The sequence below is a fragment of the Pinus tabuliformis genome, chromosome 2_2 (assembly GCF_031772625.1).
Source record: "Pinus tabuliformis cultivar Carrire ecotype Pingquan chromosome 2_2, CPIR1, whole genome shotgun sequence".
NCBI classification, from domain to species: Eukaryota; Viridiplantae; Streptophyta; class Pinopsida; order Pinales; family Pinaceae; genus Pinus; species Pinus tabuliformis.
Genome location: NC_142300.1, coordinates 699,126,436 through 699,139,251, shown reverse-complemented (window position 1 = coordinate 699,139,251; position 12,816 = coordinate 699,126,436). Strand labels below are relative to the sequence as shown.

The following is a 12,816-nucleotide window of genomic DNA, read 5'->3' as shown; positions in this document are numbered from 1 at the left end:
AAGGTCAGTTGTGTAGTGGGATAGTAGTCTAACTCAATGATCATCTAGTTAGCTAATCAATCATCTCAAAATAGCTAGTGTATGCTAGGAATTCAAGTTCCCCAGTTGTGGTGGAGATTCCAAGGCAATGTAACAAGCAATTATAAATAGTTTGAGTGTATAGGTGTTGCATGTAGCCAAATGATCAATCCTTGGGAATTTCACAATCAATTGGAGGAAAACTCCTAAAAATAGGTGCTAATCCCTCAAGATTTGCGCAAGGAAATAAGGGCTCAAGAAGAGGAAAAAATTGACTAAGTCTGGGTTAGAGCTTCTCATTGAGTAGAGAGAGAGGTTATTCACTTGCAGGTTCTGCTTAGAGAGGGCAAGGAATTGTAATACATCTCTATTCCTCTGATTAATGCAAAGAGTCTTGAGGAGTTTTTCCCAGTTCGGTTCCCCTAGAAAAAAATACCGTGCATGTGTGTTTTGGGCATATTGCATGTTTGTGAATGTTGTTCTAAATTGTGAATTAAATTCCACAGATTAGTAGAGTAGAATTATGTATCTTGATTTAGATTAAAATTTCTTAAGCATTTGCAATTCTATCACCATAATTATACAACTCAACCCATTATTGGGTGTGAGAGCCACCTTTCTCTTAGAACTATGCCACTCCTTTGCGACTTCAAACTTGTTGATAGGGCATATTTATGAAGAAATACTTTCCCATGTTTGAGCTGAGTGATCAATAAAGTAAATGCATGGAGTGGTTGGGGAAGGAGCATTTACAAACTAGGCACGTTTGTGAGGATTGGGATAGGGAATACTAGAATATGTGAGATTGTGTGAGGAGTTAGAAGTAGAAAAATTCATAAGATGCAACTAGGGTGGTGGGAAATATGAGTTTGTGACATAGGGCAGAGAGGAATTTGTTGGACATTGGATAAACCAACGCTCCTTGAGTGTTTTGTGACATGGACTAACAGCCTCTCGTGGATCCTTATCTCTGGCGATGCGATCGTTGACTAACACCTGCAGGTTTTGGTTTAACGACAATCGTGATTCCCAATAGAATTCCCCGATCCCAACCACATAATCTTTCTAGACAATTGATGTGAAAAAGAAAAAGGGTTAATTGGTTTACCCAAAGAGCTAGGGAAACAAAAATTCAAAATTATTAGAACTAGAAGATATATAAAGGAAGTCTAAGGAACTACTTGATGTGGCACTGACTATATAGAACTAAACCTTTTCATGAGGAACCATAAAACTCATTGTAAATCTCTTTCCATGTGAAAATAAGTTCTTCTCCTATGTAGGATGATAGCACCATGTAGCATGAGTGTTTGCCACCTTCTGAAATGACTAATACATATGCGAAGGCTAGGCCAAACTGGGACATTTAGTGACCAAAAAAAACATAGCAATCCCAACCAAGATATGATAAATCCCTAAGTGAAATGTCACATTAAACCAATATCGAAATGAGCATCCTCCACCGTCATAAAACAATTAAAAGCCATATAAAACCATGGGAGTAGTAAATGTTTCATTTGGAAAGATGCATTTCCACGTCTACTCTCGAGTCTCTAGTAGGATAGTGATAATACAACATCCACTTATTGTGGATTATACAATCCATCCTAAAATAGTTATACAATAATTATACATAAAACAAATAGTAAAAATATGTTAAAGTTTTCAAAATAAATAAATTAAAATATCTAATATACAAATATAATTTTAACTATTATTAATTTTATCAAACAATACTTAACATAGATATAATTGAAAAATATTCCCAAAATATAAATAAAATAAACTTATAATTTCAATTATAACTACAATACTTATTAATACTCAAGGAAAGTGTAAATAATATTTAATGGTTTAAATAATGTAGTACATGGAAATTTATTGTAAAAAACTTTTGAAGAAAGTGGTTTAAATAATGCGTAACATGGAAATTTAATGTAATCATTGTCTTCTTTTTACATGAGTAAGATAACGAAAATCCTTTTGGATAAAAGAGTATAACTTCTATTATTCGTAGATGGGTAAATGTGTTAATTTTTGTTTTTCCCTCCTTAAGATAGAGCATTATATTTTTGTAGTTAATTTAATTTGTTATAATATTGGTTTAAAAATAATGAAATAGTATTGATTTTCAATCAGTAATTTTTTTTATAGACAAATATGGATTTATGAAATAAATTAACAATGAATAATTATCGTATACAAAAAGTTTAAATTTTCCAATGATATTTTAAATTCAAAACTTTATATATATATATTATTTACAAAATAAACCACATAATTCTAAAGTCTATAAATGAATAATTAATTATGAATTTTTAAATTAATATTATGAATTTTTAAATTAATAATATTACATATGTACTTTTACTTAATTTTATATTATATTTTAAAATTCAATATTTTACCATTTTTAAATTTGATATTTATATTTTCAAATTGTAATTTCACACATTTTAAATTAATAATACAAGCTTTTCTTTATTAAAAAAATATGACTATAATTTTGTTTCTAAATTCTTTTGTATTAATATTTCCATTAAAAGATAAATTCTTTTGTATTAATATCTCCATTAAGAGGTGAGATTTCAATATTTAACTCTACTCTTAATGGGTTTTTGTTATTTATATCTCCTTTAAAAGGTGAGATTTCAATATTTAACTCTACTCTTAATGGATTCTTGTCATTTACTGGTGTATTAACTTCAAAAATAGTTCTCTCTTAAGCATAAAATCTTTGTCCACGACATTCTTTTTCTCCTTTGCGGAAACAAACTTTTCATTTCCTCCGGCATTGTTAATTGGATGAGCTCAGAATGTACTTTGAAAAGGATGATAAAAGAAAATTTTAATGTGATCTTTTTATTGGTGTAACACAATGGTGAAGAATGCTCGCGTAAATTTGTCAAATGGATGGTGTGACACTACTGATTATGTAAATAATAGTTATTTACTTTTTTTTTATTATGCAAAGACATGGTAACTTGTTATAGGTTGGTAAGTGAACTTGAAAACAAAGTATATTTATCATTATTTCATTGTGTTGTTATTTTATAGGGGAAAAGATTTAAAAAAAAAAATCTTTAGTTTCTAGGTAGTTAGACAGTGATTTTTTTTCTGGGATTAAAAGAAATCTCTCCGCTGGATGAGGTCACAAGTGGCCTGAGGAAAGAGGAAAAAGAAGTGCTTGTGACAAGACGTTGTTCAAGCTGTCGAGTAGCGATTTGACTGGTTAAGTCTACGAAGGCATACATACTCTACCCCCCTTTGGTTTTGAACCGTGACCTCTTAGGAGGAAACACATGCTCTTAACCATTCGGCCCACTCAAGCTGTATCTACAAATGACGATCTGTGTGTTATTCCTTGTAAAAGAAAAGAAGTCTAAACAGATTGGTATATTGTTTCTTATGACTATTAGGTAAACAAAAAGAAACCAAGTTGACTGTTGAGAATAAATGTTCACAAGGGTAAAGAATATGCCATAAACCCTTTCTGTATTTGCATATAAAATTTGGCGAGTAGACTTCTTTTGTGAGATATACTTGAGATATACTTCCTCTCTTCGGTAAAATTAACTCTCTATGTTGGTTGAGTTTCTGGATATTAAAAGAAAGAGTCGGTATTAAGAAGAACTTAGACTCAAGTAATGCAATATGAGGGAGACAAATCTCTGAAAATTAAAATAATAATCGTAATAACTAATTCTTGCATGTACCAGGATACATGACTTCCAAAATATGTTGAAAATAATTATAGAGGGTTTCGATGGTTAGTTTTCCGATGGTGAGCCAATGGATTCCTTGGAAAATAGTCCCTCTCCACGTTAATAAGTAACTACACCAGAGTCATCTGGAACCAAACTGAGGAAATGTATGTGGTTTTTTCTGTAGCATCTATATAAGTAGAAGATTAAAACAATAACAATAATAAGAACAAACATGCAGGTGAATATTTCAAAAGAAACTCAGAGATCCAACACCCCGCATTGCGGGTAAAAAAAAGCAACGAAATCATAAAATATGTGCTAGCAAAACACACAATACGGAACAGAGAATGTTTGTAGCCAATATATAAACATATAACACTAAGTGACAGAGAACAATGTCCTATGCAGTTACCAAAAAAAATTGTTGTTACCACAGAGAAGAATCATGGATGGGTAAAGAATCCCAAGTAAGGCCAAGATAGAAGACTGCGAACAAAATTACCCTCGAACGAGTCTAGGGGAAACCCATCAAACTCAGAACAAGATGGTAACTATTTAAGAAGGAAAACAACTTAACCATTTACCAACAATACAAAATGGAAAGAGTACAAAATGCATGAATCATAAATAATATTCTTGATATGAACTTGATAATGACAGTCCATATAATTCCTTAAGAAGACAAATAGTTTCTTAACTAACAGGAAAGAGAACCTCTACTGCAAATACATTTTTTAATCAAAACTTGAATACTAAGAATCCACATGAGTAAAATATATGTTGACTTCTATAACAATACCACATTTAAATACCCTAAAAAATTACTTAGACCGTGATAGAAACATTCAAGGGGAGTAAAAGTAAAAGAAACCCCAAGAGGGATTTTTGTATGGTTGTTAAAATTCAACCAAAAATATACATAATCCATTTAAGTAATTGGGAGATATATTTGATGGCCCATCAACCTAAGACTACATGCAGAGAGCCAGTAAACCATGCAAGTCAGGCTCCTAACCTAGAACAAGGAACATTTTGGAATTAATAGAGGACGGATTGAGCTGACCACTAGAAAATAAGAAGGAAAATCAAGAATCCTTCCAAACCTGCAAACAAATAAAGAGACATATTACAAATAATCTCAGAGCGTCCACCTGAAATACTTAACTTGGGAAATGTTAAAAGAGTAATACCTGTAAAGACAGAGAGGAACTATGTAGGGAAAGTTGAACTCTAACACCCTCAAGACCATTGAAAGCAAGAAAAATATTGAACACCTTGCCGAGCTACAAGATAACAAATAAAAAAATAAATTAATATTTACCTTTGTGGAAGGAATACCTTGCACCGTCGTTGAGTTACCATTGCCGAGAACGACCATTGTGGTTATAGAATGATTACAATGAAATACTTCAGCAGAACCATAATGACACTAAACAACTGTGAACCAAGAAAAGCAGTAATTGATCTTACCATTTAGACAAAGCTCACTGAAGAGGACATGAAGGGCATGATTATTCCTTATTAGACAAAGCTCGCTGATGATGAGTAAACACTGCAACCATTATTCCTTATTGCTCATAGGTGATGGACAGAAGAAGCCGTCAGTGCTACCGCTGGTGGGCTTCATCTTGGAAAATGGGGGAACCCTGAAATGCCAAAGCCTCCCCAAAGATCCCACCAGATTGCTGCTGCACAGGAACTCCCCGGCATACATTTGCTCCACTCTCCTATCAACATCATGAAGGAAAATATCTGTGGATCCTTCCTTCTTCCTGTTACTGGCCATCACGGCTGCCGTGAAAATGGCAGACATTCTCCCGGGCGCGGCATCGAAGTAACCACGGTCATGATCATATCCCACTCCGTCTCGTAGATGAGCGCGGGCAAATTGGTGACAGCGAGCTCGCATTTGGAGGACCTCAAGGCCCGGGTGGGGCTGTAGGAGGATCCATTTCTTCTGTAGTTGTGCAGCAGGGCGTCCGCCATGGACATTTTCGTTTGGTATTGGACGTGATAAGTTTCAATTCCTGGTTGGCTCTCCACGACTTTCCGTATCCAATTGGAGTCCTCTTCCAGGAAAATGGTTTTGCCATGGGCATTGAGGGCATTCCAAAGGGGGCTGTCGTAGCCGAGGCCGAAGACGAAGAAATTGCAGGGGCTTCTCACATAAAGTACTTCCAGGGTGAGATTGATTTCAGCTTTCTTCCGCTGGCGCAGGATCCTGCTCGTCACGTAGTGCACAAGCGTCCTCGCAACCTCGCCCGGAAGCCACTGCTGGTCCCGCTCAACCCCATGACCGGATGAAAGCGGAGAAGAAAAGGTGCAGCCTTTAGCGCCTTTACTAAATTCAAAATAAAACGGAATTTGGAAAACGGTGGTAGACGAGGAAGCCAACGGAGGTTGCAGGAGGAGACGGGACAGGTCTGACAGTGGTCGCAGATACATTGAATATTGGAGCTTGCCGGAGGTAGGGTGATCGAGTAGCCGGAATATGCATGGAGATGTATGGCTTTCATATGCAGATGTATCATGCCTTCAGATGCACGAATGTCCTGTCACAGGTACTTAGGGCTCATTTATGTTTCTATAGGATTGGAAATAGGAACTGCCACCCATCAAACGACTGCTCTCTGGTACGTCATTTGATTTCGAGGAGTTTTGACACTTGTACTCGGCCGCTCCCCTCAAATTTATCTGTTGGAATATCCGTCTTTTGAGATGTCCGAAACAACAGAAAAAAATTCGCCCGCCTGTTCCCCGTTTCAGGCCCTTGAAATGGAAAATAGAACTTCCCATGCAGAAATGCTTGAGCAGAGTCAGAGTGCATCCCATGCAGGCCGGTGAAGTGGTGCCCAAACCCAGGCGAAACTGTGGGTCTTTATGTCATCTGGATTCAATATGACGCTTTCAGCGCCCGTTCTTCCGGGATTGCCTTTTGCAGCCCATCAAAAAATAGAGAGTATCTCTGATGTTTTGTGATCCATCTTTGGAATTTTTTTTAGCTGTAATCCTTATTTGCCATTCTTTGGGGAGGGAGATATTCTTTGCAAATTTTTTGTAACTGAAAATCAAGAGAAGAGCCCCAATTTATATTTTGCTGGCTGAGATTTAAATCATCTTTATAATTTTTTTCGACACTCTTTTAGTTGGCATTTAATTTTAACTACCACAAGCTTGGCATCCTATTCGTAGTTTCTGAAGATCAAGCCAAACCTGCCAACGTAGTTTCTGAAGCCAACAGATTATTTTAGGGAGAGGAGACCAAACAGCTCTGATAATTTTGTTTTTTAGGAAGACCAGGATACCTTTGCAGCCATTTAGCAAAAAAATCAGGAATGGAGGAAGGCAAAATGAGGCTGGAACTCCCAGCGGCTCGGTCCAAATCTGCAATATGAAGATGCATTCAAGCATCAGAGGAGTTACACTTCCTGACTTCCCTGATTTACCTTACAAAGACTGCACTTTGAAGGGCCATGGAAACCTCGCTTCTGAAGATTGTCATCTGTCAAGATTGTAGAGTGGCATAGCAGTGACTTGAAGAAATCAATTTTTGGCAAGGAGGGATAAGTTATTACTATTATTATAGTTACTGATGTTATAATAATACCTATATTTTTAGACTTAAGACTAATATTAGAGTCATAACACGAAAGGTTTGAAAAAGAAAAGGACCCGGTAGATATAACCACCACGATTGGGGACTGTCGAACCGTTCAGCAGCGGATTTTCGAAAGCCGGGAGCGGATCTGGACCAGAAGAGGAGGGGTCTGGGGAACTGGAGGGAGACAAAACCCTCAAAGGGAGCTGACCACGTTCGGAAGAGATAGAATCCGTCGCAGAGAGTGGAAAATCAGCCACGACCGAGACGCTAGGACACAAACCGGATGAGGGAAAGGAATCCTCACTGTGCGATCTGCTTGATATGACCGAAGGGGAGGGAAGACCTTCAACTGCGGCAATTTCCGAGCAATCAGCAATCAAATTCTGATTAAACGAAGGAAGAACATCTTTCCCAAGAACGCCATTAGATGAGGTCGAGCTGGAACACGGAGGGTTCAACTGATCAGAAAGATCCGAACCTTTAACAATCGAGCCAGAGGAAAGGCTAGCAGAAATTGCGCCGCAATGAATAATTCGCTGCGAAGATTGCGACAGAGCTCCGCTAGAATGGACTCCAGAGGGATCAACATTTAGATAGTGAGAATCAGGAGCACTAATCGATGGGGTTGCCGCCATCAATCCAGAAGAAAGAGAAGAGCTGGAAACCCAAGAGCGAAGAGCGGAGACCTGTTCTTCCCTTACTGTGCTGCGGGAAGGGTTAGGAGAACAAATCAATCGGTTAGTGGAGGGAACAGGAGAATCTCCAATACTAGAGGAATATTTGGAGAGCTTAAGAAATTTTTCAGACTGTTTTTCCTTCCAAACGGTAACACCTTCAACGCAGAGCACGCCTTGTCATATCCAGAGCCTCTTGTATCCTTTTGGGGCATCATTGATGGCGCCAACCATTTCATGCCAATAAGGTGAGCGAACAACATTGAGTGGTATGCCACATGCATGCATAGAGAAACTAGTAAATTTTTGCATCTAAATCATCTCTACACCTTTTATCAAATCAAGCAAATCTGATATGGTTCTATGCCTTAAAGGGATGTCTGTGGTTGTGCCTGCATACCCACTACTATGGGTGGGTGCTGATGGAGTTCTTAGTCTATGTGATTATGGGCTAATGGTGTAATGTTCAAAGTCACTCTTTGATCTTTTAGATTTGTATTGGGCTTTCTCCTCTTCCCTTGTGTGTTTGGTTCTTTGTTGTTGTGACACACTTCCACGAGTTTTGGTTGTTATTTGTTTATTTCCATCCCATGCCATTTTCCTACAGAGGTTTTTTATGACATGGGTGTATGAACCTGTGTAAGTGATTTTGCAATGGGGGCATGTAAAGTTAGTGGTTCCACCCTAATGTTCAAAGTCACTCTTTGTTCTTTTAGATTTGTATTGGGCTTTCTCCTCTTCTCTTACGCGTTTGGTTCTTTGTTGTTGTGACACACTTCCACGAGTTTTGGTTGTTATTTGTTTATTTCCATCCCATGCCATTTTCCCACCGAGGTTCTTTATGACATGGGTGTATGAACCTGTGTAAGTGATTTTGCAATGGGGGCATGTAAAGTTAGTGGTTCCACCCTATCTGATTGTGGGCTAATGGTGTAATATTCAAAGTCACTCTTTGATCTTTTAAATTTGTATTGGGCTTTCTCTTCTTCCCTTATGCGTTTGGTTCTTTGTTGTTGTGACACACTTCCACGAGTTTTGGTTCTTATTTGTTTATTTCCACCCCATCCCATTTTCCCATAGAGGTTCTTTATGACATGGGTGTATGAACCTGTGTAAGTGATTTTGCAATGGGGACATGTAAAGTTAGTGATTTTACCCCCTTTACCTCCTGAAAGCCTACTAACATATATCCGCAAGGGGGTTTGGTCTACTTTGGTTTTTGCACTCATCATCTCCCCTCATTATCCTCTTCCTCTTGGTACTCCACCTCTCTAGGGTTTTCAAATCCACTACTACCCACTTCATCCTCTTCATCATTCCTCTTTCTTCTACTCCCCAACATCATCATAACAAAAAAAGAACCAACATCAAGAGAATGCTTAGGTCATATAGCCATGATGTTTGAAGTTTTGAACTTTGGTGGAGTTATAGTTTCTTGCTTGCAATAAAATGGAGCAATGAGAATGGAAAAGAGAGAAGAAAACATCTTTCAACAATAAACATATAAAAAACACAAATGCTAAATTATAGTCTAGACCCTACCTCTTTGGCTCTCCAATGGTGCCTTCAATCCCAAGCTCCAATCTCCCTTGCAAACTCCTCAAGCTCCTAAGCAAACCTCTCAATCTTCTTCCTTAACTCAAGCTACAATTTCAAAAGCCTTCTTGCTCTCTTGCAAATGGTGCATTGTGGGAGGGGAGGAGGCCTTTTATTTCTTTTGGTCCCTCCCCTCCCTCCAAAAAACCGGCCGTGTGATTCTCGCTGCGGGGAGCTGTCGGGAGTGATCACTCCCCGACTTAAAAAACCGCTCTCGAAAAACCAAGGAGTAGAATTTTTTTTAGGGAGCGCACTCCCGAGGTCTTTCCGGATCCGCTCCCGAGCGGATTTGGGGGGTGGCATTCCCCCATAGCCCTTGTACTAGCTCCAAGAGCTTGATTAGGTCAACCTTAGCCTAGATAGCCAAAAGAATTACAATAATTGGGTTAGTTACCCATGTGCAGGCTCAATGAAGCCATCAATACATTAGCACGTGGCCTCAAGAGAAAATTTAACCACATAAGCTCAATAGAATTGTGGATAATATTGCTTCATATTTGTTTTGCTTTTGGATAGTTGATATATTGATTGCATTATAGTTGTTTTGCTTTTTGGATAGTTGATGTATTGATCACACTATACAATTTGTTACAGCTTTAGTAACGATTGGAATGATTAACTTGCATAATTCTGTATCTATGGTCTTATTCTGCGTGGTAGTGCTTCATATTTGTTTTGCTTTTGGATAGTTGATGTTTTGATTGCATTATACGATTCCTTACATCTTTAGCAAAGATTGGAATGCTTAACTTGCATAATTCTATGTCTGTTGTCTTTCTTGCAGGGCATAAATAAATGTTTTACCTGCTTAGAGTAAGATAAAAGGATAAAAAGAGGAGCTATGAAACTAAGAGGGGGCCTGGAAGTCTGGAAAATGGGCATAGTTAAATATTTAAATGCACTAAAACTCCAAGAAGAACTAGTTAAGAAGAGACAGATGAGAATAATTCCAGATACACTTTTATGTTTGCAGCATCCGCCCACTTACACACTTGGAAAGCGGAGGACCGATCATAATTTGCTAGTTTCTCAAACTGGTCTTGAAAACATGGGTGCTGAGTTACATTATACTGAAAGGGGAGGAGATGTGACATTTCATGGACCACATCAAGCGATTTTGTATCCTATCATTTCTCTTAGAGAATCTGGACTTGGTGCTAGGAGGTATGTGGAAAATTTAGAGGACACTATGATCAAATTAGCTGCTGTGTATGGGATTCAAGCTCAGCGTGGCGTGAAAGGACAAACTGGAGTTTGGGTCTCAAACAGAAAGATAGGGGCTATTGGTGTAAGGATATCATCAGGAATAACATCTCATGGTCTGGCATTCAATATTGATCCAGATTTGACTTTTTTCTCTCATATTGTACCTTGTGGAATCCCTGACAAAGAAGTAACATCTCTTAGAAAAGAATCTCAGATGACACTTCCAGAAGAGAATGTGATTATAGATTCCCTTGTTGACTGCTTCATCGATGTCTTTGGCATTCAGGATGTTACATATAAAGAGACTAACTTTCTATCACGGGATGTTGAAGATGTTAAATAATGAACATAGCCTACATTTATATTTCATGCCATTTTAATTTCTTTGTTGCTAATTTACTTATGGGAAGTTATTGTTGAATTTCACTTAAAGATATTTTTTGTAGCTCTATCCGTTTATTTTACTCTCTAGTGTAAAGTCTGGTCCATCTGTCAGCCACATACTGTTCTGGACATATTTCTGTGTTCCTATGGAGGGATATTGAGGGATATTGAGATATGAGACTTGAGCTAAACTTCAAATGTAATCAGTTATGCTCTGATTGGATCCAACTATCTAGTGCTCGATTGTATATGCTCCATGTTACTATAAGTTGGGTCAAAATTCGGGCAAACCAATTTAAAATCATAAGCTTCATCCAGAAGTCCATTCTAAACTGACATTGAAATGGTTCTTAAGTTTCAGGTGTAATTTGGAGTCTGGACAAGCGATTTCTTTGTTAATACTGGAGTTTAATGTTTTACGGAAATTTGTATGCATGTTTTCTATCTTTTCACTCTCCTTTCTATATTCCTTCTTTGTCTCTTAATTTATAGGCAAGCATTTTCAATCACTTTTGACTTTTACTATAGATTATAGTACATCTCATTTGAAGATCAAGTTAACGTAAAAAATTATACGTCTCATTTGAAGAACAGGTTGACGTAAATTATCCATTGTGCATAGCTGGAGCAATGCAAATTAGCAATTGTGCGTGGCTGTAATGCATGTCAATCATCAAGTGACTCATGAGCAGTTCCAAAAGAAATGTGACTTATGCGCAGTTCCAAAGGAAGTAAAGTATCACGGGTGTATTGTGTCTAGAACTGCCTTGCATATTTTTATTTATCACAAATCCTTATTAACTTATTGGTGAACTGAAATATTAGTGTTGGTACGACACACAGTATGTTGCTGTTTATGATTGGTCAGACAAGATGTGCAGGTTATAAGGACAAAAATCTATAATGATACATACTCTGGAAAACAAAAGCTACACCAAATTCTTTTGAAATTGTTGTTTAGTCAGCTAAAGTACATCCAGGATTGGCAGACCCACTTACGACTTCATTGTGTACGATGGTAAACACCTTTGATTAGAAATTTAATTTTAATTTTAAATTTTTTTAACATGTTCATTTGCCATTGGTTTATTAGTATCAAATTTGTTACTTTCTTTAATGTTTTTTTTTTTCTCGATAACACTGAGCTATTTATATTACAAAAAGTCAAAAATATTACAAAAATTACATCTGGGCCATAGCCCTGTACCTTCAGAGAAGATATCAGTCATTGCTACCTTGCATAGCAGAACGACACGTAACATACGGTAATTGACACGGTGGATTCATTACATGACACGGTGAGTATCCAAACTGACACGATGGATGCATTACTGGACAAAGTGAGCACAAATCGACACGCTGTGGATGGAAAACGACATGATGAACATGTTGAACGACGCGTGGGCTGAAACTATGGTGATATGGACCGAAATTACAGACATGAACTCCATAATCGATATACAAAATTATGAAAATGAAAAGGTCAGAGAAATTCATTCCTTGCTGCCCAGACTTGGCGACTGCTGAGTTAATCGTCATCCGTGGTGTGAGGTTCATCAGATGCTGGACCCTTGAGCTTTTCCGCCGCATCCTTACCCTGGCTCGAGCTCCCTTGAGCAGGTTCCTTACC

At 37.6% G+C, this 12,816-nt stretch overlaps 1 protein-coding gene and 1 pseudogene across 1 annotated transcript; one reads left to right on the top strand and one right to left on the bottom strand.

The window, feature by feature from the left end:
- Positions 1-4,363: 4,363 nt before the first annotated feature.
- On the bottom strand, positions 4,364-6,336 carry LOC149194596 (arabinogalactan O-methyltransferase 1 pseudogene; annotated as a pseudogene).
- Positions 6,337-7,336: 1,000 nt separating this feature from the next.
- Positions 7,337-11,185, top strand: LOC149194595 (octanoyltransferase LIP2, mitochondrial-like). The gene is made up of 2 exons (XM_089405119.1): positions 7,337-8,248; positions 10,381-11,185. The coding sequence occupies exon 2, from the start codon at positions 10,438-10,440 to the stop codon at positions 11,143-11,145; it is 708 nt and encodes a 235-aa protein (XP_089261245.1). The 5' UTR covers positions 7,337-8,248; positions 10,381-10,437; the 3' UTR covers positions 11,146-11,185.
- The last annotated feature ends 1,631 nt before the right edge of the window (positions 11,186-12,816 follow it).

What these genes read in the sequence shown, in the direction of transcription:
- LOC149194595 (XM_089405119.1), top strand. Translation starts at nt 10,438, where the DNA reads ATGAAACTAAGAGGGGGCCTGGAAGTCTGGAAAATGGGCATAGTTAAA.